General features: G+C 44.9%; 1 protein-coding gene across 8 annotated transcripts in view; it reads right to left on the reverse strand.

Annotated features, from left to right (window-relative positions):
* LOC138747238 (solute carrier family 12 member 7-like) overlaps nt 1-25,839 on the reverse strand; it is a 252,551-nt gene that overhangs the window by 25,387 nt on the left and 201,325 nt on the right. For all 8 annotated transcript variants that reach the window (XM_069906322.1, XM_069906337.1, XM_069906295.1 and 5 more), the window contains 5 exons: nt 20,814-20,982; nt 16,878-17,073; nt 9,706-9,875; nt 8,859-8,990; nt 5,988-6,095 (listed from right to left, as the gene is read on the reverse strand). In XM_069906322.1, the coding sequence (XP_069762423.1) occupies nt 5,988-6,095; nt 8,859-8,990; nt 9,706-9,875; nt 16,878-17,073; nt 20,814-20,982 (775 nt within the window). The remainder of the gene's footprint in view (nt 1-5,987; nt 6,096-8,858; nt 8,991-9,705; nt 9,876-16,877; nt 17,074-20,813; nt 20,983-25,839) is intronic.

A 25,839-nucleotide genomic window follows, 5' to 3' on the forward strand; every position in this document is an offset into this window, starting at 1 on the left:
GGAGGGGCAGGACAGGTAGCTCAAAGTTCTGGGGGGTTCTGATCTCTCAGGTGTTATGGGGGGGGGATGGAAGGGGGAGGAGTGCCATTGCGAGTCAGGGAAAATATCTCTGCTGTGCAAAGTCAGGACAATAAGGAGAGTTTGTCTACAGAGACCATAAGGGTGGAGCTGAGGAACGGGAAAGGTTGACAACACTGATAGGGTTGTATTATTGATCATCCAATAGTCAGCAAGAATTGGAGGAGCAAATCTGTAGAGAATAGCAGAACGATGTAAGAAACAGGAAGTTGTGATAGTAGATTTTAACTTTCCACATATTGACTGGGATTCCCATAGTGTAAAAAGGTTGGATGGCTTGGAGTTTGTCAAATGTGTTCAGGAAAGTTTTCTAAATCAACATATAGAGGTACCAATGAGTGAGTATACAGTACCTTTTTTTTCCACTCATTTAACACATACATGCATATTCTTCTTCTTTGGCTTGGCTTCGCGGACAAAGATTTATGGAGGGGTAATGTCCACGTCAGCTGCAGGCTCGTTTGTGGCTGACAAGTCCGATGCGGGACAGGCAGACACGGTTGCAGCGGTTGCAAGGGAAAATTGGTTGGTTGGGATTGGGTGTTGGGTTTTTCCTCCTTTGTCTTTTGTCAGTGAGGTGGGCATATAACGCACCGAAAAAACACAAACTGTGTAAAAATATTTTCATATAATGCGCACACACATATACCTTGCAGGTGTAGTATTCTAAATTCTGACAAAATCAATTTGCATTTAATCGGGACATGAAACAAAGCACATTCCAGTATCTGCCACACTTAATCTCCTGCAATTAACACCAAATCAACTTCCCCAGAGGTGTCAATCGCCCATTATACATTATTCTACTACAATTATGAACAAACTTTGGAGAGGAATCAATTAAATAGCTCAAAGGCTTCAAGAGTTGAGCAGGATTTCAATTCTAATGCTGTCTCAAATCAGAGGCACTTGATATGTTAATCTCCTCCCTCAGGGACAGGTTCAGTTCCCTTGCCAGAATGTCCTGTTCATAGGAATACCATGGCATTCAGTACAAAGAATTATTCCCAAGATCAAAATTTCTCACGGCAGCTATAAATTGTGTGTGTTCTTTCATTGCCGCTATTACATTCTCAAGCTCGCTATAACTTCCCTCACTCACTATAAATTGCGTCTTTTCCACAACCGCTATAAATTGAGCGCATTCTTTCAATACCGGTATTCATTCCCACACTTGCTATAAATTGTCGGTTTGAAATTCCCACATCTGGTTTAAATTGTGCGTGTTCTTTCAACATGTAAAAATATTCTTGTCTAGTGCGCACATGCATTATAATGCACAGGGGTGCATGCATATAGGGAACCAGACAGGTCAAATGACAGATGTATGTGTAGGTGAACATTTTGGGTCCAGTGACCATAATGTCATTAGCTTCAAGTTAAATTATGGAGAAGGATAGGTCTGGTCCTCTTGTTGGGATTCTAAATTGGAGGAGGCCAATTTTGTGGAAATTAGAAAGGATCTGGGAAGAGTGATTGGGATATGTTGTTTTATGTCATGAGTGTGATAGGTAAGTGGAAGGCCTTCAAGGGTGAAATACTGAGAGTGCAGAGTTTGGATGCTCCTGTTAGGATTAAAGGCAAAGTTAACAGGAGTAGGGAATGCCGATTTTCAAGGGATATTGGAGATTTGGTTAAGAAGAAAGGGCAGGTATTGGCAGCAAGGAGCTAACGAGGTACTTGAAGAATACAGAAAATGCAAGAAGGAAATCAAGAAAGCAAAAACATGAGGTTGCTATGGCAGATAATATGAAGTATATTAAGAGTAAAAGGATAGGAAGGGACAAAATTGGCCTGCATAATTGGTCAATTATGTGTGGAGCCTCATGTAACGGGGGAGATCTTCAACAGTTTTTTTGCATCTGCATTTACTCAGGAAACTGGTGTAAGGAAGGAAGGGAAACAAACAGAAGAGTCATGGAACATATAGAAATTAAAGAGGTGGTGTTTGCTGCCTTACTGTGAATAAAGGTAGATAAATCTCCCAGGCTGGACATGATATTCCCTCTGACCTTGAGGGAGACGAGTGTAAAAATTTCAGAGGCCCTGGCAGAAAAATTCAAAATGTCCTTAGCCACGGTTGAAGTGCTCATGTTGTTCTGTTGTTTAAAAAAGGCTCCAAAAATAAAACAGGTAATTGTAGGTCAGTGAGCCTGACGTCAGTAGTAGGTAAATTATTGAAGAATGTTCTGAGAGGTAGGATATATAGGTGTTTGAACAGCCATGGGTTGATTAAGGATAGTCAACGTGGCTTTGTGCATGGCAGGTTGTGTTTAACAAATTTTGTAGAGTTTTTCAAGGAGGTTACCAAGAAGGTAGATGAAGGAAAGGCTGTGGACGTTGCCTACATGGACTTTAGCAAATCTTTTCACAAGGCCCCACAAGGGAGGTTAGTTCAGAAGGTTCAGACACTAGGTATCCATGGAGAGGTTGTAAACTAGATTTGAAATTGGCTGAATGGGAGAAGACAGAGAGTAGTGGTGGATGATGCTTCTCAGACTGGAGACTTGTGACTAGTGGTGCCTCAGGGATCGGTGCTCGGACCATTGTTGTTTGTTGTCTATATCAATGATCTGGATGATAATGTGGGAAATTGGATCAGCAAGTTTGCAGATGACACAAAGATTGGAGGCTTTGTGGACAAGAAGCAAGGGGTTCAAAGCTTGCAGATGATCTAGACCAACTGGTAGAATGTGCCAGAAAATGGCAGATGGAATTTAATGCAGACGAGTGTGAGATGTTGCACTTTGGAAAAACAAACCAAGAAAGGACATACAAGGTAAATGGTAGGGCACTGAAGAGTGCGGTAGAACAGAGGGATCTGGGAATATAGATACATAATTCCCTGAAAGTGGTATCACAGGTGGATTGGGTTGTAAAGAGAGCTTTTGGTATTTTGGCCTTCATAAATCTAAGTATTGAGTACAAGAGATGGGATGTATTGTTGAAGTTGTGAGGCCAAATTTGGAATATTGTGTGTGGTTCTGGTCACCAAACTACAGGAAGGATATCAATAAGATTGAGAGAGTGCAGAGAAGATTTACTAGGATGTTGCCAGGTCTTCAGGAGTCGAGTTACAGGGAAAGATTAAACAGGTTAAGACTTTATTCCTTGGAGTGTAAAAGAATGAGGGGAAATTTGATCGAGGTTTACAAGATGATGAGAGGTATAGACAGGGTGGATGTGAGTAGGCTTTTCCCACTTAGACTGGGAGAGATAAATATGAGATCATAGTTTTGAACTGAAGGGGGAAATTTCTTCACTCAGAGAGTGGTGGGAGAGTGGAACGAGCTGCCATCTGATGTGGTGAATGTGGGCTTGGTTTTGTGTTTTAAGAATAAATTGAATACATGGATGGGAGGGGTCTGGAGGGTTATGGAATGGAAGAAGGCCAATGGGATTAGCAGAATGATAGTCAGCACAGACTAGAAGGGCTGAATGGCCTTTTTGTGCTGTAGCGTTTTATGGTTCTAATCCAAGGTTTTGTTAGAATGGTGCAGACAATAGCCATTTCAGATAAAACCAGCTCCTTGAACAGATAACACGGAGCAACAAATTTTTTCCAAAAGGTTCATTTCCTGAAAAAAAAATGGGGATTATGATCGACAACTTCAAGATGAACACAAAGGTACTTTCTGATTTGCTCTATCACATAGGAAGTTGGAGAAACATTTAATTAACTTTTGTTGAATTTAGCATGTTTAATCGCATAATGATGCCGACACATGGCGTTAGTTCAACTGACCTAAAAATGTTTTGCCGCTGATTTTCATTTGTACTCAGCATCTGATGCCTCTCATGTCAGTGTCCAACAATAGTCAGCTGGCACTGATGGATTCCAGTTGCCCTGAAACCACTTTTCCACTGACGCAATGTTCTGGAGAAACCTTTCACCGTGTCCGTCGCTGACCACAGCAAGACCAGCAGGGAAGGAGACCGAGTGCGAATGCAGAAAATGAATTTTCAATGACATGTTGCACTTCATGGTTTTGTCTGCTTGAAGTGGACTTAAAATATGACAGGAAATCACAAAAATAGTTTGTATCTAAAAATAACCGGTATGTGATAGGAAAACTTTAAGGTGATTTTCGTGATCAGCAGCTCAAAATCCATGAAATGCACCCAAAAGTGTTCAGGAAGCAAAATCTTCGTTGTCCAGTGTGGACAAAGATTCAAAACATAGTATTTTCAAACGATGCTATTTGACAAAAACTATCGTATGATACCAAACACTAAACTAGATTCACTTGACCACTTTGTTCCCAACAATGATCGATGTCTGCTTCAATCCGCATAGTTAATGAGCACAGCAATGATATTACTGGAGGACCTCAGCATACGAGGAAACCTCTGTGGAGGCAGAGGGACTTGGATGTTTACGGTCAAGGGCCTGCATCAGGGTCCTGATGTCTTTTTTCTGTGTCTGGACTACCGGCCAGTAACACTGTGGCAGTGCCCCTGCTATGGGCGTTGCAGCAGTTCATGGGCGGTTGATCTTGGTAGCAGAGGCCATGTAACTACACTAACAACCAGTGTCTGGCACCTTGATCTGAAAATACAAGCTTGAACATGAATTTAAGTTCATAAAGGGCGGTGCGGTTAGCATCACGCTGTTCCATCACCAGTGACTAGGGTTCGAATCCCGTACTGTCTGCAAGGAGTTTGTACAATCTCCCTGTGTCTGCATGGGATTCCTCCGGTTTCCTCCCGTTCAAAACGTACGAGGGGTGATCGGTTAATTGGGTGGCACGGGCTCATGGGCCGAAAGGGCCTGTGACCATGCTGTATGTCTAAAAATAAAATTATAAAAATAAATAAGTAAATATGGATTTAAATTCAGTCCGAATAATGGTGATAAGGAAGTTATTCAACGATGAAAGAACCATTTGGTACACCAATATCGACCGGGGAAAGTAATCTCTCATTCTCAACTGGATTGGCCTCTATGAGACGACAAACCATCAGTGTGATTTGGCTGAAACAAGAACGTTTACAGATGTGGTGATTGAAGTAAATGCACAAAAATGCTGGAGAAACTCAGCCAGTCCCAGTTTCCATAGTAGATAAAGACAATATCACCAGCGTTTCGGGCCTGAGCCCTTTGTCAAGGTATCCGCAAAAAAGCAGGCGGGCGCCCGAATTAAACGGTCGACTCCACCTCCTCAGTGGGATGGGAAATGAGCTTTGGTCCCATCCCCAATGGTCATGTTCTGTCAAAACGAGCTAAAAAAAACCTGTTTCCATGGTTTGTTTTTAAAAAGAGTGAAAATTAAATTTCGTTGGATTTATATTCTTTATGACACAACTCAAAGTCAAAATGTTTCAGTGACTCAAAACGATAAAGTGGTCTACAGATTCCTGAAAGGCACCTGATAAATGCGGGTTTTAATTCCTGTTTATGGAAACCAAGTAGAATGTTTTCATTTCAACCAATAACTCAGAATTCTCCTGCACACTGCGAACCTGCAAACAAATTAATTTAATTCACATATTATCTTAGCACTTTGAACAGCAACTAGGAATTCAAAGCAAAACCTCCAGGAGGAACTCGAGGTCAGGTTGCCTCTGTGAAGGCCGACGTTTTGGGTTGAGACTCTGATCAGGATTGGGATATAATAGTTTTTTCATTTGACCTGATTTACAGTGAACAATGCCATGTTGAAGACACTCGAGGTGGGGGGGCAGGCAGCATCCATGGAGAGATATGGTCAATCAGCATTTTGGATTGGGACTCTTGATCAGTCTCAATAAAGGGTCCTGACCTGACACATTGACTATTTCTCTGTAATGGCAGCTGCCTGAGACATTAAGCTCCTCCACCTTCTCTACATTCACTCGAGTGTGTGCAGTCCTCATGTTTCTGACATCACGTGCACCCAAAAAGGGGGCCGATGATACAAGAAGCTCACCTCTCGTTCCTTCTCAATCCTGGACAGCTGCATTTGTTTCAGCATCTGGGATCTCTGCTCCATCACGAGGGTCCGCTCGTACGTGAAAGCCGAAATATCATTGTCGAGCTGGGAACATAAATGAAACACAGTGGTTCAAAGTCCCCTTTACGGAACAAATTAAACTTAAATAAAAAGTATTTGATTCAGCTCTGAATGAAATTCAGAGAAACCTATTTCTTTTCATGAATTCAGTGCTGGGGCCACAGTTATTTACAATATATCTCAATGACTTAGATGAGGGAATAGAAAGCAGCAGCTCCAAGTTTGCAGACGACACGAAGCTGGGTGGCAGGGTTAACTGTGTAGAGCAGTGGTGTCAAACTCAAATTCACAGAGGGCCAAAATTAAAAACTTGGACTAAGTCGTGGGCCAAACTAAATATTTATTGAAAATTTTCAACAACATCTGTATGTTTTCTCTTCTTTCAACATATGTAATGTTAAACTTTTTCTTATTAAAATAAATGTTTAATAATAGTTTTGGTTAAACTCTTTCCAGAAGAAGCATTAACAAATGAGAAATAAAATATTCAATAAATAATATTTCTCTATAGCCTTTAAGCTCCTTTTAAATGTATTTTTTTCACAAGCCAACAAGTCAAAAAAATAACAACTTGCTCAATGAAAATCCAATCTTTCAACTATGAACAGTCCAAAGTTAACCAAAGAAAATATTAATCCAAGCTTAGCTTGCTACACTGTGATTTACTCTGATGCACCTGGGTCTAAACCAGATACTTGGCATCTCTTCTTAGATGCAAGTTCAAACTCTGGGGTCAGAGTTTGCCTCCCACCTGTCTTGAAAGGTCCTGTTTTCTGTCTTTCGTTTGGCCATTTTTCGTAAGGGGTTTATTACATGTGAGTTGGGCGACAGGTCGCAGATGCTAATGAATATAAACAGAGGATGTGGGGGCGATTAGCGGGCTGACACCAATGCATTTGCAAAGCATTCTGGGATTTGTAGTATTAGCTGTGCATGCGCTATACTGGCATGGCAGCCAGCGCTAATACATATTTGATATGATCTTGCGGGCCAAATAGAATTATATCACAGGCCAAATTTGGCCCGCGGGCCTGAGTTTGACATGTGTTGTGTAGAGGATGCAGGGTGACTTGGACAAGTTGGGTGAGTGGGCCAACGCATGGCAGGTGCAATAATAAGGTGGATAAATTAGGTTGTCCATTTTGGATACAAGAACAGGAGAGAAGATTATAACCTCAATGGTCTCCGATTAGGAAAAGGAGAGATGCAATGAGACCTGGGTGTTGCTGTGCACCAGTCATTGAAAGTGGGCATGCAGTTACAGCAGGCAGTGAGGAAGGCGAATGGTTCGTTGGCATTCACAGCAAGAGGATTAGAGTACAGGAGCAGAGAGGTTCTAGTGTAGCTGGACAGGACCTTGGTGAGACCACACCTGGAGTACTGTGTCCAGTTTTGGTCTCCTTATCCGAGGAGACATCCTAGCCATCGAGGGAGTGCAGAGAAGGTTCACTAAATTGATACCAGGGATGACAGGACTCACATATGAAGAAAGGCTGGATCAACTAGGCTTATAATCACTGGAATTTAGAAGATTGAGGGGGGGATCTTAAAGAAACATATAACATTCTTAAAGGGATTGGACAGGCTAGATGCAGGAAGGTTGTTTCCGTTGTTGGGGAAAACCAGAACCAGGGGTCACAGTTTAAGGATATGGCGGAAGTGTTTAGGGACTGAGATGAGAATTTTTTTTTCTCTCAAAGAGGGGTGAATCTGTGGAATTCTTTGCCACAGGAAGTGGATGAAGCCAGTTCCTTATCAATATTTAAGAGGGAGTTAGATTTGGCCCTTGCGACTAAGGGGATCAGGAGATCTGGGGAGAAGGCAGGCACTGGGTACTGAGTAGACGATCAGCCATGATCAATATGAATGGCGGTGTAGGCCTGAAGGACAAAATGGTCGACCCTGGCACCTATTTTCTAGGTTTCTATGAACATGATCCAAGACAGTGGGGTCACAGGATCATAAAGAGAGCTTTCTCTTTATTGGCCTTCATAATTCAAAGTCTTTAGTTACGTTGACATTGTATCAGACATTGGTGAGACCAAATATGGACTATTTGTGTGCAGTTTTGGTCACCTACCAACAGAAAGACAGCAATAAGATTCAAAAAAATGCAGAGAAAATCTACAAGGTTATTAGTAAAACATGAAAGTCCGCAGACATGGCGGTTGAAGTAAAAACACAATGCTCGAGAAACAGTGTCTGGTCAGGCAGTGTCCTTTATATAGCAAAAAAAAAGATAGAGACTTGACGTTTCGGGCCTGAGCCCTTCACCTTACACTATGGTTCTAACTATCAGAAATACAGAGTGAAAAGAATCCAAAATCAAAATGAGAGCTTTGGCCATTCCAGCAGAAAGCATTTTTTGGAGAGCTCTTTCTCCTCAAAATGCTTTGTCAAATGTTGAAAATGTTTAACATGGAGTAACAGGCCCTTCTGGCCCATGAACCCAGTCTGCCCAAATACACACATGCAGCCAATTAACGCGTGCCTTTGGAACATGGGAAAAATCCGGAGCACCCGGAGAAAACCCACATGGTCATGGGAAGAGCAGCGGATTCCAATCCAGGTTCCTGGCACTGCAGTTGCATTTTGCTCACTGATGTGGTAACCGATTCGCCCCCTCCACTGCCACCTGTGGGGCTGGTGCTTCCATTTGGCTGCGTCACACTGGGGCGAATTACTGATCTGCGGCCTTTTGTTTGTCCCTCACCTCCAGCGTGGGCAGAAGGGCCTGCACTGGTGTCGAGGTATCGTAAGGTACCTCAATGATCAGGTAGTTCTTACCATTTCCACCACCTCCACCTCAGCATCAAGTCGGAGCTGGTAGAGGAACAGTTGTAGATCCTTCTTCATCTGGATGCTGTTGTCATCGATTTGGGCAACAGTGAAGATACGCATCTTGCACTTCCTCCAAACCTGCAGGGGAACAGGATCCTCTTCAGTACATTGCCACATTCATGATTAGACAACAAGGCACGTTAACAGGTCTTAAGGCAGGAGTGCAAAATCGCGCTTGAAGGCTGACAGGCGGTTTGAGAGGAGATGGAACTGGAGCAACAACATGAGAACATTCTAGACTTTAGGACCTCTGCAGCAGAGGGACGGGATACGTGCAGGAGCCAGAACCAGGAGACCAGAGATCCAGAACTAATTGACCACAGCTAACAAGCCAATGAAGAATACCCTCGCTCGTTCCTTTCAGCACGCCATCACCAGACACTGCATTCTTCAACTCCCCAAACACTGCCCAGCTAAACTCCTCTGGCCTTCTCATTGCCACACCGGTGATCCTGACGTTCTCACTCTCCTCCTCCTGCATCAGAGATCCATCACCCATATACTGACGCTAAACATGCCCACACGTGTGCATCACTTATGGCCGGTGCCGCTCCTGACACGGGTAAGTACGCAATCTTGGCAATTTGTGTAAGAGGTGTCGGAAGGATCGGGCCACGGAAGGGTTTGTACACAACAAGGAACAAGTAAAACCGTGTAAATTGTGAGGGGCAGCCGGGCTTTGGATGACCAGTCCCCAGTGCAGAAAGGAGTCTGCAAGCCACGAGATCACGGATTCGTGGCACAGGAGGAGTGAAACGTTGGATCACAAATTAATCCCGCCGGAGACAATGACCTTGTGTTGGCTGAGGAGGAAGGGCAGCAACATCAGCAATCCCCCGTCATGTACAATCCACCAGACGTCGATGGTGCCTCCAGAGAAACGCTCCTGGTTTGTCGGGAATCTGTCGGTGTTTTTGGTCACCAGCAGAGCTTGGTGAGCAGCTGTCGTTTCGCGCACCATGTCTAAAACAAGGTAGAATTATAGGTAAGCTTTTCTAAAGGGGCACAACTAAGATCTCTGTTTGCCATCATCCCCGTGTTAGCAAAACACCAGATTTCCATGTAACAGTCATACATTTCCTTGGTAAAAGCTACCAACAAATTTCAAATGAAAATCTGACAAAGATAATTTAGGAATTATATTCTCAAAATTTCCCATCAGTGACAATCCTGGATTTAACAGAAAAACCACACCAGTAATTCGCTGTAAAAACTTAGAAACGGAAATCCAAAGAGGTCTAACCTTTGAACAAGACCATGTAGAGTGAACAAAAGTTCCAACTTCTTTTCCACCTCTAAAGCATTGGCCAGATGAATCTACTCAATTTCTGAAGTGTAATTTAGAATTGATGTAAAAAATTATAGTTGGAGTAGTCTATATCTTACATGGACAGTATTCGACATCATTTTACATAAATCTTGCCAGACCTGTTGATTTATTATTATCTAAATCTTGTTCCCATCTTTCTTTTGAATTAAACAAACCTACTTTAGATGTTTGTTCTTGTAACAAGATGAATCCTACTGAAATGAATTTTTTAGTCATTCGATCAACAATAATTTGTTCTAAATCTGTAAGATTTTTTTAAATCATGGAAGATCCTAACATCTCTCTTAAATAGGCACTTAATTGAAAATAACGAGGAATATTGTAGCACTGCTAAAGGCAAAGCTGCTGAAATAAATGGTGTTCACAACAGGCAAGTGAACCAGTAGCCGCTCTTTTATTCAAACCATATGCGTTCCTTTTTAGGGGAGGCAAGAGGCTCATGGGAGTGATGTCATAATGTTGCTGTGAGGCTTGACAATGCACTCCTGCAGCCTGGAACTTCTGTGCGGTGGGGGGGGGGGGGGGGGGTAAGTTCCTGTGCTATGCCGTGCTGGCTGTTCACCTCAGCAATTTGGCCCGTCATGGGCTGGGTTGGCCAAGCCCGCTGCAATATATTTAGTTTTTAATTGATCAAATTACATCAATCTATCATTATCATAACAATCTCCCGATTTAGAAATTCCATTATTCCAAATGAAAAAATTAAGAGAGGATTAATGGCATTTTTAAATGCTGTAATTTAAGGGGTAAATATTCTGTATTTTTACAAGTTTGGAGCCCGAATGCTAGAATAATGAGATTAAAATTATAATTTATTTCTTTGTTTTGAATTCTACAAACCAGTGAAGTTTTCCATAAATGAGTAATAGTTTTTGGAATAATGTTCTTTTTAGGATTGTTGACCATCATCTGCAGCATCCAAATTAATATATAGTTATGTTATTATGTATTTTAGATGTAGACTAGTTATTGGGATTAGTTTAGGTTGGGAGGGGGAGGGTTTAGTTGGGTTTTAGGGGTTTTTTAGTAGCTTATTTTTAGTGTACAAATTTGTTTCTCTTTTCTATATTAGCAACATATATTTGTAATGTGATTTGATACTAATTGTTATAATTATGTGTTGATTTAAATAAAATATTCAATAAAATAAAACAAGGAAGAATCTGCACTTTAGATGCCGCAGCCTTGTACTTGTGGCGGAAACCTGCCTTTACCTCCTGGATACCCTGAGCTGACCACCTGAACAGTGATGCCCCTCAATCCAGGCTCAGTTCCACATTCTCAGGGAGCAAAGACAGAATGAAGTCCATCTCCACGCCCTTGCCATGGGGGCAGTGGGCGGAAGGATTAGAGCTGCACTGGGAGGCGTCTTTCGAAAATGACAGCCGGTATTCCATCACACAAACACCGGCCACTGGGGAAGTCCTGCACAGCTGCTACTACGTGCATTAAATAATTTATCCAAATGTACATTTAAATGAATTAAATTATAAATTTAAGTTTATTTACAACATTGTAGAAACGGAATCCGCCCATTTAAAAACACATTGGTAGAGAGACACAGATGGTCACACAGCATAATTTAAGAAAGCCACATTAACAAAAGCTTTAGGCTTGAGCCTTTCATCAAGGGGTGAGCAAAATGGTGGCAGGGGGAGGAGTACAGGCCCACAGGCAGGAGGTAATGAGTGGATAAGGGAGGGAGGGGTACCACTCTGCATGGAAAGGGAAAGGGAGCTGGAGGAGACAGAGGGATAGGAAGGAGTAGGAGAATGAGGAGCAGTCTAGCAGAACCTGGAGAAGTCAGCATTAATCCCATCCAGTTGGGGAAAGCCAAGACTGAATATTGCTCCTCCAAATTACGGGTGGCCCTGGCATTACATGAGGTTGTGAACAGACACGTTGGTGTGGGAGTGGGGCACAGAACTGAACTGGTTGACCCTTGCGAGATCCCTGTCATTGATGCAGGCAGAGCAAAGGTTCTCAGCGAAGCGATCTCCCAGTTCAGCATCCAATCTCTCTGATGTAAAGAAGGCCACAAAAGGGAGCGCCAGATGCAGTCGATGGCTCCCGCAGATTCACAAGTGTTGCTTCACTCAGAAGGACTATTTGGGGCCCAAAATGGTGGTGTGGGCGCAAAGATGGTGCTTCCTCCAATTACAGGAGGAGGTACCAAGTGGGAAATTAGTAGGAAGGGAGGAGTGGATGAGGGAATCAACCTGGGCACTCTCCACCTAAATGGCATTAATTTGGACTGGTTAATTAACATTAACTGGTTTCTGTTAGACCACTCCCTGTTCTCTCTCTCCTTTCCCCCAGCTCCCCATCCCTTCCCTCTCCATTCAGAGAGATAACACCCCCCCACCCCCAAACTAACTTTGCTCACACCTTGATGAAGGGCTCAGGCCCGAAAAGTTGGTAATGTTTCTTTCCCTTCTCTGTACGAATGACACACTTTGACCTGCTGAGTTTCTCCAGCGTTTTTACTTCAACAGTGTCTGTGGACTTTCACGTTTCACTCTGGCTATTTAAATCCATGCCGTACAATTTCACCTGAAATATCCTAAAACCACACAGATTTTGTAGGGTGGGAGGAAATAGGAGCCCCCGGGGAAAACCCACACAGCCACAGGGAGAATGTACAAACTCCCTCCGGACAGTGCGGGATTCGAACTGGAGTCACTGGTGCGGTAACAGCGTCGTGCTAACCACTACAGGTGCCCAAAATTCATCGATTATCAGTAACGCTGCATCCAATGTAAAACTGGGCTGCACGCCCCTGTAAACCTCCAATGCATCTAACGGGCAGTTCCATTGTGGCCAGAATACAATTTACTCCTGATACCGCAGGCTGTTTTCTCACCACAGGGACACTTCCATTGAACTTACACACTTATTGTTGGAGGCAATATCACGCTGTGTCTGGAACTAACATTTCTGCAGTGTAATGAGGCCACGTGAAGATCAGGTTGCTCCATTCCAGAAGTCCATCTGGGCCTTTCCTGGAATCATTCTCTTCTGCACTCCAACTTCTGGTCACAAGGTGACACCTGCTCCCTGTGCATTGATCCTCTGGCACGACGCCTGGAGAATTAGGTCACCTTGTTCTGAAGATCAACCGTTGTTAGGCACTCCCAGAATGAGAATGTTTTCTCAGCGCTTCTCCCTCCACACCTCAACTTGAGGCCTTCCAGAGCAGTTTCCAGGCCCAAACAGGAAGATTCCCTTTCATTCTTCTAACTTACTTTCTTGGGTTGTTCCTGTCCCTTCTTCCCCACCGACCTCCTCCTGACAGCACCCTCTCAAGATCTGACTCTCAGGCGCCCATTTCTTCCAGTTTCCAGGCATCTCCCCATCCTCAAACTGCAAGCCTCCTCCCCCCCCCAACCCAAGCTTCACTGCATTTCCCCTTGGGGATTCCCAGAGACGGGAAAAGCTCAGCAGCAGGTTTATGAGAACCTCAGTTTGCTGTACAATGATCGCTGTGATTTTTTTTCTTTAATCACGTGGACCCACTTATAACCCGTGATCTCATCCCCTGTGTAACAGCAAGCTTTGAACACCATCTGGCGAAACACGAAAGTCTGCAGATGTTGTGATTGTAGTAAAAAGACACAGAACGCTGGAGGAACTCGACCAGTCTCCCAGTGTCCATGGGAGGTAAAGCTATATTACCGATGTTTCGAGGCCTGAGCCCTTCTCCAAGGTATAAGGATAAAACAGGAAAGTATCTGAAGACTGTCTGGGGGAGGAGTCCAGACCCACAACAGGTGCTAATTGGAGATGATAAGAGAGGTGAGAGGTGACTTTGGCACTGTGAAAGGAGACTGGGGAAAAGGGAAGTGTGGGGGCAAGGTGACGGGGGAAGGTGGTGGTGGGGGCGTTTAACAGAAACCAGAGAAGTTGATGGAAGATGAGGTGCTGTTCCTCCAATTTGTGGGTGGTCTCAGTCTGGCAGTGCTCGGAGAGACATGTCAACAGGGGATTGGAATTAAAGCGGGGGCTGGGGGCCTCTGGGAGATCCATGCTATTGCAGCGGGCAGAGCCGAGGAGCTCAACAAAGCATTCTCCTGGTCTGCAACCAACCACAAATTGGAGGAGCAACACTTCATCTTCTATCTGGACACCCTCCATCCGGTTGGCATTAACATGGCCTTCTCCAGTTTCTGTTAAGACACCACACCCACCACCCTTCTACCCAATGTCAGCTTCCCCCACTTCTGTCTCCCATCATCTCCAACTAACATCTGCTGTTGGTCTGGAATCCTCACCCTGTTCTTCAGTCTTTATTCAGACACCTTCCTGTTTTCTGCTTGTGCCCTGGAGAAGGGCTCAGGCCCAAAATGTCGGTAATACAGCTTTACCTCCCGTGGATGCTGCGAGACCGGCTGAGTTCCTCCAGCATCTCTGTGTGTGTGTGTTGAACACCATCTGGTGACCGTTAAAAGATATTCAGTAACAGTGGCCGAGAAATTTTGGAAATCAAAAATAAATTGAGATGCAGGAAGTAACAATCGGAAACGGGATGGAGAAGTTCGAGCTTTGATGTGATGTTGGCATTTAGAAATGAACAGGCCGAGGGCAGAAAATTGGCTAGAGGAAGAAGTGGGCAAAGGGGATCATTAGCTTTAAGTATATAAAGAGCAAAAAGGAAGTAAACAGTCACAGAACTGGTAGAAAATGACGCTGGAGAGATTGTAATGCGAGACAAGGAGATAGCAGAGGAGCCAGATGAATATTTTGGATCAGATTTCACGGCAGAAGACATCAGCACAGCGGTTCCCAACCCTTTTCTTTCCATTCTCATCCCACTTTATGTAATCCCTATGCCATCGGGGCTCTGTGATGAGTAAGAGTTTGCTTACGATGATACGTGAGTAGAAAGAAAAAGTTTGAAAACCACTGTTTTAATCGTACCTCATTGACTCGTTATGTGCACGGTTTCAGAACTCCAAAGGAAATGGGCCAATGACAATTTTTCTCCAGCAAAACATTTCAGTAACAATTGGGTGTACAGCAGTGATTCTCAACCTTCCCTTCCCACATATGAGGCTGCTTAACAAGATGAGAGGCCATGGAATTACAGGAAGGATACATGGTTAGAGCATTGGTTTATAGGCAGGAAGCAGAGAGTGGGAGTAAGGGATCCTATTTGGGTTGGTAGCCTGTTACTAGTGGTGTTCCACAGGGTCAGTGTTGGGGCTGCTTCTTTCAACGTTGTATATAAATGATATGGATAATGGAACAGATGGCTTTGTGGCTAAATTTGTGGATGACACAAAACTAGGTGGTAGGGGAGGTGGTGCTGAGGACACAGAAAGGCTGCAGAGAGACTTGGATAGATTTGTGGACGGGGAAAGAGGTGGCAGGTGAAATACAATGTTGGGACATGTACGATCAAGTACTTTGGTAGAAGAAATAGACTGTAATTTGGATGGGGATAAAATTCAAAATTCAGAGGTACAAAAGGACTTGGGGGTCCTCGTGTAGGATCCCCTAAAGGATGACCTCCAGGTTGAGTCAGTGGTGAATGAAATATTGACAATTCATTTCTTGAGGAACAGGATACAAGAGCACAGATGTGATGATGAGACTCTATAGGGCACTGGCGAGACCTCAGTTAGAGTTCTGTTTACAATTCTGGGTGCCTTGAAGGATAGTAGGCAAATCCATGCAGTAGGAGATGTGGGCAAATCCATGCAGACACTGGGAAACAGTCATTTTGCATTTTGTTGGGGGGGGGGGGGGGTTGCCGGGGTTGTGGGACGGGGGCAAACCACGTGTGGAGGCAGTGAGGCATTAGACGAGTGGGTAAGTGGCCTGAGACCACAGCCGCATGGTGGGCAGGTGGGTCACAACCATAGGGCAGGTGGGAGGGCAGGGTGTGTCCATCCACAACTGACCATACCCTATCAGTCCTGCACCTCTTGAAACCAAGCCTTTGTAATGGCCACATTTCCACGCACCAACCTAGGTTCTAAATTCATCTGCTTTACTTATAATGCTCCTCCCATTAAAACGTCAGACTACCAGTTCATTAACTTGGCTCTTTACTTGGCCTAATCCCAGCCTTCAAGGCTCCGCTTACTGACCTGCTGCTCTGTCCCCACCTCCCTCCCACTCAGATTTCAGTCTGAACTGAAATCTTCAAATTGGAGGGAGCCAAATTTAATTCCATTTATTGAAAAAAATGTTGATATTCTATTTGTTCTGCCTGATGTTTCTTTTGAAGTGCAGGGATTCATAGAATACTTGCAAGTCGCACATCTTAATTTATACTTGGAATGCCAACTTATACACCTGCAAGGGAACATTCACCCCTCAACTCCACTGCACCTTTCATCAAATCACAGAAGATCATTTGCCCAATTTGTTCTCCCCTAACCAGTAGAAACTAGTGATAGTGTTTAAAACCTCAATTATTCCCCAGTTTCGCAACACTCTCCGGATTTCTGCCACACTCTGCGTGAAGCAGTTCCTTCCCAAGTGCTTTCGTCCTAGTTATAAGGAAACACCTTCTTGGGCTGGAGTTAAGAGTTTCTCAGTCCCGTTTTAGCTTATTTTGAAAATGCACTGCAATTCAGCATGCAGCAGCTTGTTAACACAATGCAAAGAATAACCAAATGAATACCAACCAACAAAGCCCTTCCAACCTCCGGGACCATCAGATTGCCTCCATAGTTCTGGCCATGCCACCAGGACCGTGTTGTGCTTCATTCCGCCCAGCCCAGACGACTGGATCAGGTGGGAGACTCCATCTCGCCGGTTGGACGATACCACCACGTGGCAGAAACCTTTGGTCTTCTCCACTCCCATCAAAGCCTTAATATTCTGTAGAATTAAGTAAATAGTCATTTAAGGAAGTGTAAAGGCACAGTTGTTATTTCATTTTGTGACAAGCCCAGAGGACCCCAAAATCCAGCAGCAATATAAATTCACCAAGACAAATGGTTAATTAAACAAAAGTTGCTTTTAATTTTCTTTAAACATAAAAACAGGATCAAACTTTAACTTATTACTATTATCTTAACCCCCTTCTAATTCTAAGTACATGAGTATGTAATGTGTATATGTTCAGGAAAGTTCTTTGATTCAGAGACCAATCATTCACTTCTCACTCCTCCAAGTTCACCGGAATCAGGCAATTCTTATACTGTGCACAGAATTTAAAATTTATGAATCTCAACCAGGCTCTGGTGTTTAAAGTTAAACAGGAAGTTAAACAGGAAGGTTCTTGTTGGTTTCAGAGAGAGAGATTTGTTGCTTGTTGGACACACACACAAACTGATTCCTCCAATCAGCCACTTCAGTGTCTTGCTGAAAAAACTTGTCCCATCATGGGTTTTCCAAATGATAACCTCTTCTTCCAGGTCAGCAGAGTTCCCGTTGTTTCCCTTATTTCAGGAGAAACATTCGAGCCAAATATTTCCTCTTGTAAACACTACAAGGGTTTTCAACAGGCTGAACTCAGAACTCACAACCTGTCTTCAAAGTAGGGTTTTAAACAAGCTGCCAGCATGTCATGTTATAGCCTCAACTGCTGCTGTTTAACTGACTTTTCTCTCTCTCTCTCTCTCTCACAGAGAAGAATTCTGTTTCCTTTCCTCTCTCTGGTTGTATAAATCAGAACTCCTCCCAAGGCTCCAAACCCAATGAACCTTATCAGCACTTGAGCCGGGACTCTTCCATTTGCAGCTGCTTTTGAAAGTCTCTCCAAAGCAGTTCCATTGTCTTTTGCAAAATCACTGGTGCTTCAGCAAAGCCTTTGCATTTTAAATGAGGTGTGAAGTTTAAGTATTTGTTTGCGAAGTGACCTACACTAAACCCCTCCACAATCTATCTCTTTTAAAGACATATTTATATAAAATATAATATAACTCGTAACACCTACTCTTAGCGTGAAGATGGCTGGCGCATTTTATTCAATTGAATGCACACAAGTTCTTTATGTGCACATGACAACTCAACAACAAACTCAACCAGGACATTCCCTTGTGCACTTTACTAGTTTCCTTTGCTCTCCCTGTATTGCAGTCAATTTGCTAACATGCGTTATCTGTTTACAGTACACACTGTGTACAGTTTATTTTCTGCACAACCAATTAGTGGTAATTCTGCTGCCCCTGCAGGAGAAAGGAATCTCAGGGCTGTATGTGATGTCACTGACATCCCTCCGGATGGGTGCCCTCCACCAACAGGTTCACAGCTCTGCTAAGGCCAGGAATTAGGCCATTTGGAGGAGAGGCCAGTAACTGGGATGTTATAGTGACCTGGTCACTGGATCAGGTTGCCTTGCAAAAAAATGGCTGGAAGGGCAGATGCAGGAGCATTGCTAGAACTGCAAACAACAAGGAAGAAACAATTCAGAGCCAGCAGGGATCGATGTCTTCTCCTAATCAGACAAAACTGCGATAAGGTTCTGCAGAGTTCTACATGCTATCATCTTGTATCATAAAATGGTGTGTCATGTGCCCCCAGCAGGGGAACCAATAAACAGAGGCCACACATTTAAAGTAATTGGTGGAAGAATCAGGAAATGTTACATAAAAACACTTTCACTTAAAGTGCCGTGCAACTGGAGTTCATTATCTGAACGGGAATATGCAGCATGGAGTCCTCAATGCATTTAAGAAGCACTGGGGAACATTTTTAAGAACCCAAGCCACATCCTGAGAACGGGGAATTAATGTGATTTTGTTTTGGACTGACTTTAACGTGGGTCATGAGCTTTCTCCTCTGCTACAAATTTCAAGAATTTTGTTCATCTGAGGTCAAGGGGAAGATCAACAGTTCAGTGAAAGTCTCTCTGCTGGTGATCCAAGATAAAAATAGAAAAGTTGGAAATACTCAGAAGGTCATGAAGAACCTGATGAAAGAACACAAGGAATAATGACATCAAAGCAGGCAGTGGCCACCTGGCCCTTCCAGCCTGCACCACCAGTGGCTGTGGACTCGGCTCCACCCACCTGCCTATTCCCCAACACCCTTAATTCCCATCTGTGTCCTAAACGTATTTAATGAGTCATCTTCTTTGGGCAGAGTAGTTCACAGGTTCACTACTTTTTCAGAAAACCAGTTCCTCCTCATACACCATCCAAGGTGCACTTCCCTGAATCCTGCAGCTATGTCCTTTGGTTCAAGTCGCACCTACCAGTGGAAACAACTTTCCGGCCCATTTTATACGTTTCTCACATTTCCCCCCACCCCTTCATTCGACAGAATTCCAGTGAGTCTAGTCCCAGGTGCCTTGATCTCTTCTCATCAGCTAACCCCCAGTCGCTGGAATCAACCTAATGGAATGGGCACCATCTCAAAAGTTAGTTTATCTTTTCTCAAGTAAGGAACCCAGGAACTGAACACAGTCCTCCAGACCCTTCTCCAGAGAGATCATGGACCTGAAACATTGATTCTGCTTACTTCTTCACAGATGCTGAGTATTTCTGACATTCTTGCTTAAGTTTGGTTGTTCGCTCTTTCAGATAATTAGTTTATAATTTAAATGAAATGCCATTGTTATGAGGAGTCATGGCATGAAACTACATACATCGATGATGTAAATGGTCTCAAAGTACACACCAAAAAAAAAATCAATTATGGTATAAATGTGAAATCTTTTCTTCCCAAAATAATAAAAGACATACAACATGGTAACAGGCCATTTCAGCCCACGAGTCCGTGGCACCCGATTTACACCCCATTAACCTAGGTTTTAAACGGTGGTAGGAAACTGGAGCCCCCGGGAAAAACCCACGCAGACACGGGGAGAACATGCAACTCCTTACAGAGAGCACAGGATTCGAATCCCTGACCTGATCACTGCCGCTTTAAAGACGTTTGTTAACTGTGCCCCCCCCTCAAATCTCGGAGTCAGCCACACATTTCCACTGCTATTCTTTCCAAAACCCTACATTTTCCTTTCTCCCAGTTGGCACATATCCAACTCCTTTTTAAAAACTACCACAGTAGAACCCTAATTTAACGCGCCCCGATTTAATGCGAATTTAGATATAATGTGATGAGCCATTGGACCCCTTAACGTCCACGTTCCACTCTGTGAGATGGGTCGTTAAGCAAGCCCTTTTTAAAAGATGCAGTACCAGAGATGGGTACCCTGTGGCACAGTGGATGTTTAGAAGTGGCGCCTCTAAATGATTTGGTACAGTAACATTTATCTTGGTGGAGAATTCATCGCGTCGATGAGGTGTGGGGGGTGAGTGCTGCTGTGAATGGGAGTCAGGGGTGGGTGCCGTCTTGAACGAGTGTGGGGGGGGGGGGAGAGGGTTACTGCCGCAAATGGGGGGTGGTATTTGGGTTGCTGCCGTGATCAACGTGTGTCTATATTGTACACAGTTGTGAAGCCACGATTTAGCGCCACCCCCTTTTATCGCGATGCGATTTTTTTGGACCCGAACCATCACATTATAATGGGACTCCACTCTATTAAATGAGGTTCCAGAGTGTATGTCCAACAAATCTCAATGTTTACTGGTGAAGAGAACGTACGTGTCATTTAATTTTGACTACTAAGTCAGTGAAACATAATTGTGTGGCATCTGTGATCGCAGCATTACCTGCTCGGCATTCTGCACCTCCGAGTGCCTCTCCAGGAACGTACCCTCCAACACCGAACCAACTATGGTTAACCCCTTGCCAGCCTTCAGCTGTGTGGTGAGCGACAACAGTCGAGGGTGCTTTACATTCTGTTCTGGGTCAAGGTTCAGCAAGATCAACAGTTGGGGTCTATGGGAAAATAAAATGCAAGTTTCAGACCAAAAGCCCAGTCATTTTTGGAGTCCTCGTAATATTTTTTAATCAAAGTAACACAATAGTAAAGGACACAAATATCAGCGACCAGAGCCAGGGTCTTTTCCTGCACGTCCCTATCTATAGTTACAGTTGGAGCAAGGTGATAGCGCAGGTCCATGGCTCTGGCTCAGATGTTAATGTTAAGGAGTGGCAGACTGAAGGCAGTGCATGGAGGTGCATCGTCTACACGATGGTCGAGGGAATTAAGGCTGAGATTGGTTTCTAAATGGGGAGAAAATTCAGACGGCAGAGCTTCAAAGGAACCTTCCGCAGGATTCCATAAAGATGAACTTGCAGCTTGAGTCAGGAGCAAATGCAATATTTACATTTATTTTGACAGGACTAAAATATGAAGAAAATATGTAAAGCTGAGGCTTTGGTCAGACCACATTTGTAATGTGAGCAGCTTTGGAGCCCATAACTAAGGCAAGATGTGCTGGAGAATTGCCCGAGGAGATTTATATGAATGACCCCAAGGAGGTGAGGATTAACGTGGGAGGAATGTTTGAGGAGTGTTAGCTCCGGGCCTGTTCCCGCTGGAGTTTCGAAGGATGAGGGAGGCGACCTCAGTGAAACCTACCGAATACTATAAGGACTGGATACATTGGATGGCTTCAGTGGTGAGAGTAGAGGACCAGAGGGCATAGCCTCGGAATAAAAGGACGTCCCTTTAGAACAGTGGTAACCAAAGTGGGCGCTGCCACCTCCCCCCCATACCATTTGTGGACAGTGGAAAGATCCGGGGGGGGGGGGGAGGGAGTAGGGGGCACTGAGAGAAAAGGGGGCGTCCGAACTTTCTGTCTTTCTATTATTCAGACAGCTGCGGTTTAATGAAGAACCCAGTGCAGTAATTTTCTGGCCAGACTCAGAGGGGGCCATAGTGAGCAAAATAAATGGCGACGAGGGGTTCTCGCGAGACCTGGTCTAGGTGGCCGCCATATTGTGCTACCATCACCAAACCCCCCAGCATCACCAATACCTTCTCTCAGTGTTGCCATGACCTCTCAGTGCCGCTACTAACCCCCTCTCAGCGCCGCCACTAATACCACCCCTCAGCGCTGCCACTAATACCACCCTCAGTGCCGCCACTAATACCACCCCTCAGCGCCACCACTACCACCCTCAGTGCCGCCACTAACCCCTCCCTCAGCGCCGCCACAATCCCCCCTCAGCGCCACCACTACCCTCCCTCTCAGCACCATCATGATCCACCCACTCAGCATGGCCTCAACCCCCGTCAGCGCTGCCACTAACCCGCCCCTCAGCACCACCACAATCCCCCTCAGTGCCACCACTACTCTCCCTCTTAGCACCGTCATGACCCCCCCCCCACTCAGCGCTGCCACTAACCTCCCCTCAGCTCAGCCACTAATAACCCCCTCAGCGCCGCCACTACCCTCCCTCTCAGCACTGTCATGGCCCCCCCACTCAGCACGGCCACAACCCCCCTCTCAGCACTGCCACAACCGCCCCCCCTCAGCACCATCACTATCCTCCCTCTCAGCGCCACCATTACCCCACCCCCATGCCATTGTATCGGGGGGGGGGTGGGGGTGGGGGGGATGCTCGGGATGTGGCCTGGAGGCCAAGGTGGCAGCAGCCTGACAAAGTTTGGGAACTACTGGTTTAGAACAAAGATGACGAGAATTTCTTTCAGCCAGGGAGTGACGAATCTGTGGAACTCGTTGCCACAGACGGCCGTGGAGGCCACCTTCTCAATGGGTATATTTTATACATCTGTTCGCCAGGGGGATGGGAGCCAGGGTGCTGTGGCTGAAGAAGGGGGAAACGGCAGTAAAGTGAAGATCGGGTGCAGCAAGGATGACAGACAGGCGACGAGACAAAATAATAGCCAGAGGGATGACAGAGACAGGGTACATTCAAAAACTGGTCTCAAGGTGTTGTACATAAATGCTCGCACCATTAGAAACAGGGTGGATGATCTTGCAGTACAGCTGCAGGTTGGAGGATACGATGTTGTGGCCATTACTGAGTCGTGGCTAAAGGATGGGTGTCATTGGAAGCTGAATGTCCAAGGATACATGGTGTATTGGAAGGATAGACGGAGGGAGAGGGGGTGCTGTGGCTCTGCTGGAAAAGGGACATGGGATCAGAAGAGGTCGAATCCTTATGGGTTGAATTAAGGAGTGGTAAAGGTAAAGGGACCCTAATGGCAGTTATATACTGGCCTCTAAACAGCAGCCAGGATGTGGATACAGAATACAGCAGGCAATGAATAAGGCACATCAGAGGGACAACATTACAATAATCATGGGGGATTTTAACATGAGAGGAGATCGGGGAAAGTCAGGTCGGTTCGGGATCTCCAGAGAGAGAGTTCGTGGAATGTGTACAGGATGGTTTCTTGGAACAGCTTGTTCATGAACCCACCAGGGGATCGGCCGTTCTGGATTGGGTGCTGAGTAATGCACCAGAGGGGATTAGAGAGGTTAAGGTAAAGGATCCCTTAGGAGGCAGCGATCACAATATGGTTGAGTTCGCTGTGAAATTTGAAAAGGAGAGGCTAAAGTCTGATGTGTCGGTATTTCAGTGCAGTAAAGGAAATTACAGGCGCATGAGACAGGACCTGGCCCGAGTTGAATGAGAGAAACACACTAATGGGGAAGGCTGGAGTTTCTGCGAGAAATGAGGAAAGTGCAGGACAGGCAGAGATCACAAGGAAAGAAAGTGGTGGATGGGGAAAATTAGACAATTGTGGCCGACGAGGGAAATGAAAGTCAGAGTAAAAGGAAAATAGAGGACAGACAAGGAAGGGAAAATTAGTGGGAAGAGAGAGGACAGGGAAACATTTACAAACTTGGAGAAGGCAACTAAGAAAGTGGTTTAGAAGGAATGGATGAATTATGAAAGGAGGTTCGCAAGTTGCATCACAGAGGATATGTAAAGAGTATGAAAGTGACACTGGAGAGATTGTAGTGGGAGACAAGGAGAGGGCAGGGGAACTGAATGAATATCTTGGATCAGTCTTCACATTAGTAGCAAACCGGACTCACAAGGCCCTCTCAGAAGCGAAGTGAGTGCAGTCCAAATCACAAGAGAGAAGGTACTTGGGAAGCTAAATGGTCTAAGGGTAGATAAGTCTCCTGGACAGGATGAAAGGCACCCTTGAGTTCTGAAGGAGGCAGCTGTAGAGATAGTGGAGGGGGAGAAAATTTAAAATTCAGAGGTGCAAAGGGACTTGGGGGTCCTTGGGTTGCACTTTGAGTTGAGTCAGTGGTGAAGAAGGTGAATGCAATGTTGCCATTCATTTCTAGAGGGCTAGCAGACAAGAGCAGGGATGTAACGTTGAGACTCTATAAAGCACTGGCGAGACCTCATTTGGAGTACGGTGTACAGTTTTGGGCACCGTATTTGGGAAAAGACATGCTGGCATTAGAGAAGGTTCGGAGAAGACTTACAACAATGATACCAAGAATGAAAGGGTTAGCATATGAGGAATGATTGTCAGCTCTAGGACAGTACCCATTGGAATACAGAAGGATGAGGGGGAGATCTCATACAGGCGTTTCAAATACTGAAAGGCCTGGACAGAGTAGATGTGTTATATGTGGATTGTGGAGGAACACATGGCCTCCCTGCCTGTCAGGAATATATGTATTGCAGGTGGTTTAGTGACCTCTCTGTCTAAAACTTATTCGGAAATCATACCACCTGTCGATCAAGGTTGGACTCCGGCCACCCATTAGAATACACCATAGAACCATAGAACACTACAGGCAAGAAACACGTCTCTTCAGCCCTTCTCGTCTGTGCCAAACCATTTCTTTTGCCCAGTCCCACTGACCTCCATCCAGTCCATAGCCCTCCATTACCCCTCCCATCCATGTACCTGTCCAAATTTCTCAAATGTTAAAATTGAGCCTGCATTCACTGCTTCAGCTGGAAGCTCGTTCCGCCATGCTCTGTGTGAAGAGGTTCCCCCTAAACGTTTCCCCTCAGTGGAATAAGCCTACCTACATTTACTTTGTCAATCTCCCTCATAATTTTAAATACCTGTATCAAATCTCCCCGCATTCTTCTACACTCCAGGGAATAAAGTCCTAACCTGTTTAACCTTTCGCTGTAACTCAGTTCCTGAAGTCTGGGAAGCATCCTAGCAAACCTTCTCTGCACTCTTTTTATCTTTTTGATATCTTTCCTGGAGTTTGGTGACCAGAACTGCACACAATATTCCAAATTTGGCCTCGCCAATGTCTTGTACAAGTTTACCATAACATCCCAGCACCTGCTCACCAACAGGGTCAGGAGGAGGTGACCTTCAGATACGAAAGGAACCCTGGGATCGGAATACAAAGCCCCCTGATGGACCGATGACCGTCAGGGGTTCAGCCCTTTGGCAGCATGGATGGAAAGCCACGCCATGCCAGTCGTCATGGTTAACAGGTTGGACTCCTGTGAAGCAAAGATAGGGCACCATGTGGTCTTCTTCCTTGAGGAAACAGGGTTTCCCGGGACCAGGGCAAGCCGTGGGGTGGGGGAGGTACACCCTAGGGCTACTGAGGCGCCAGTGGGGTATCACATCTGATTTAAGTAGTCAGGGCGCCCAGTAAGATGGGCAAATAGAATTGTTAAAATTCCAGCGCACATCTTCCTCTGGCAGCTCGTTCCATACACCCACTAGCCTCTGTGTGAAGAAAGTGCCCCTCAAGACCCCTTTCAAATCTATCCCCTCTCACCTAAATGAATACCTTCCAGCTCGAGAATCACCTGGTCTGGGGAAAAAAAATATTATTTACCTTATCTATGACCCTCATGATTATTTTAAGAATC

Source organism: Narcine bancroftii, chromosome 1, assembly GCF_036971445.1.
Source record: "Narcine bancroftii isolate sNarBan1 chromosome 1, sNarBan1.hap1, whole genome shotgun sequence".
Lineage (NCBI taxonomy): Eukaryota > Metazoa > Chordata > Chondrichthyes > Torpediniformes > Narcinidae > Narcine > Narcine bancroftii.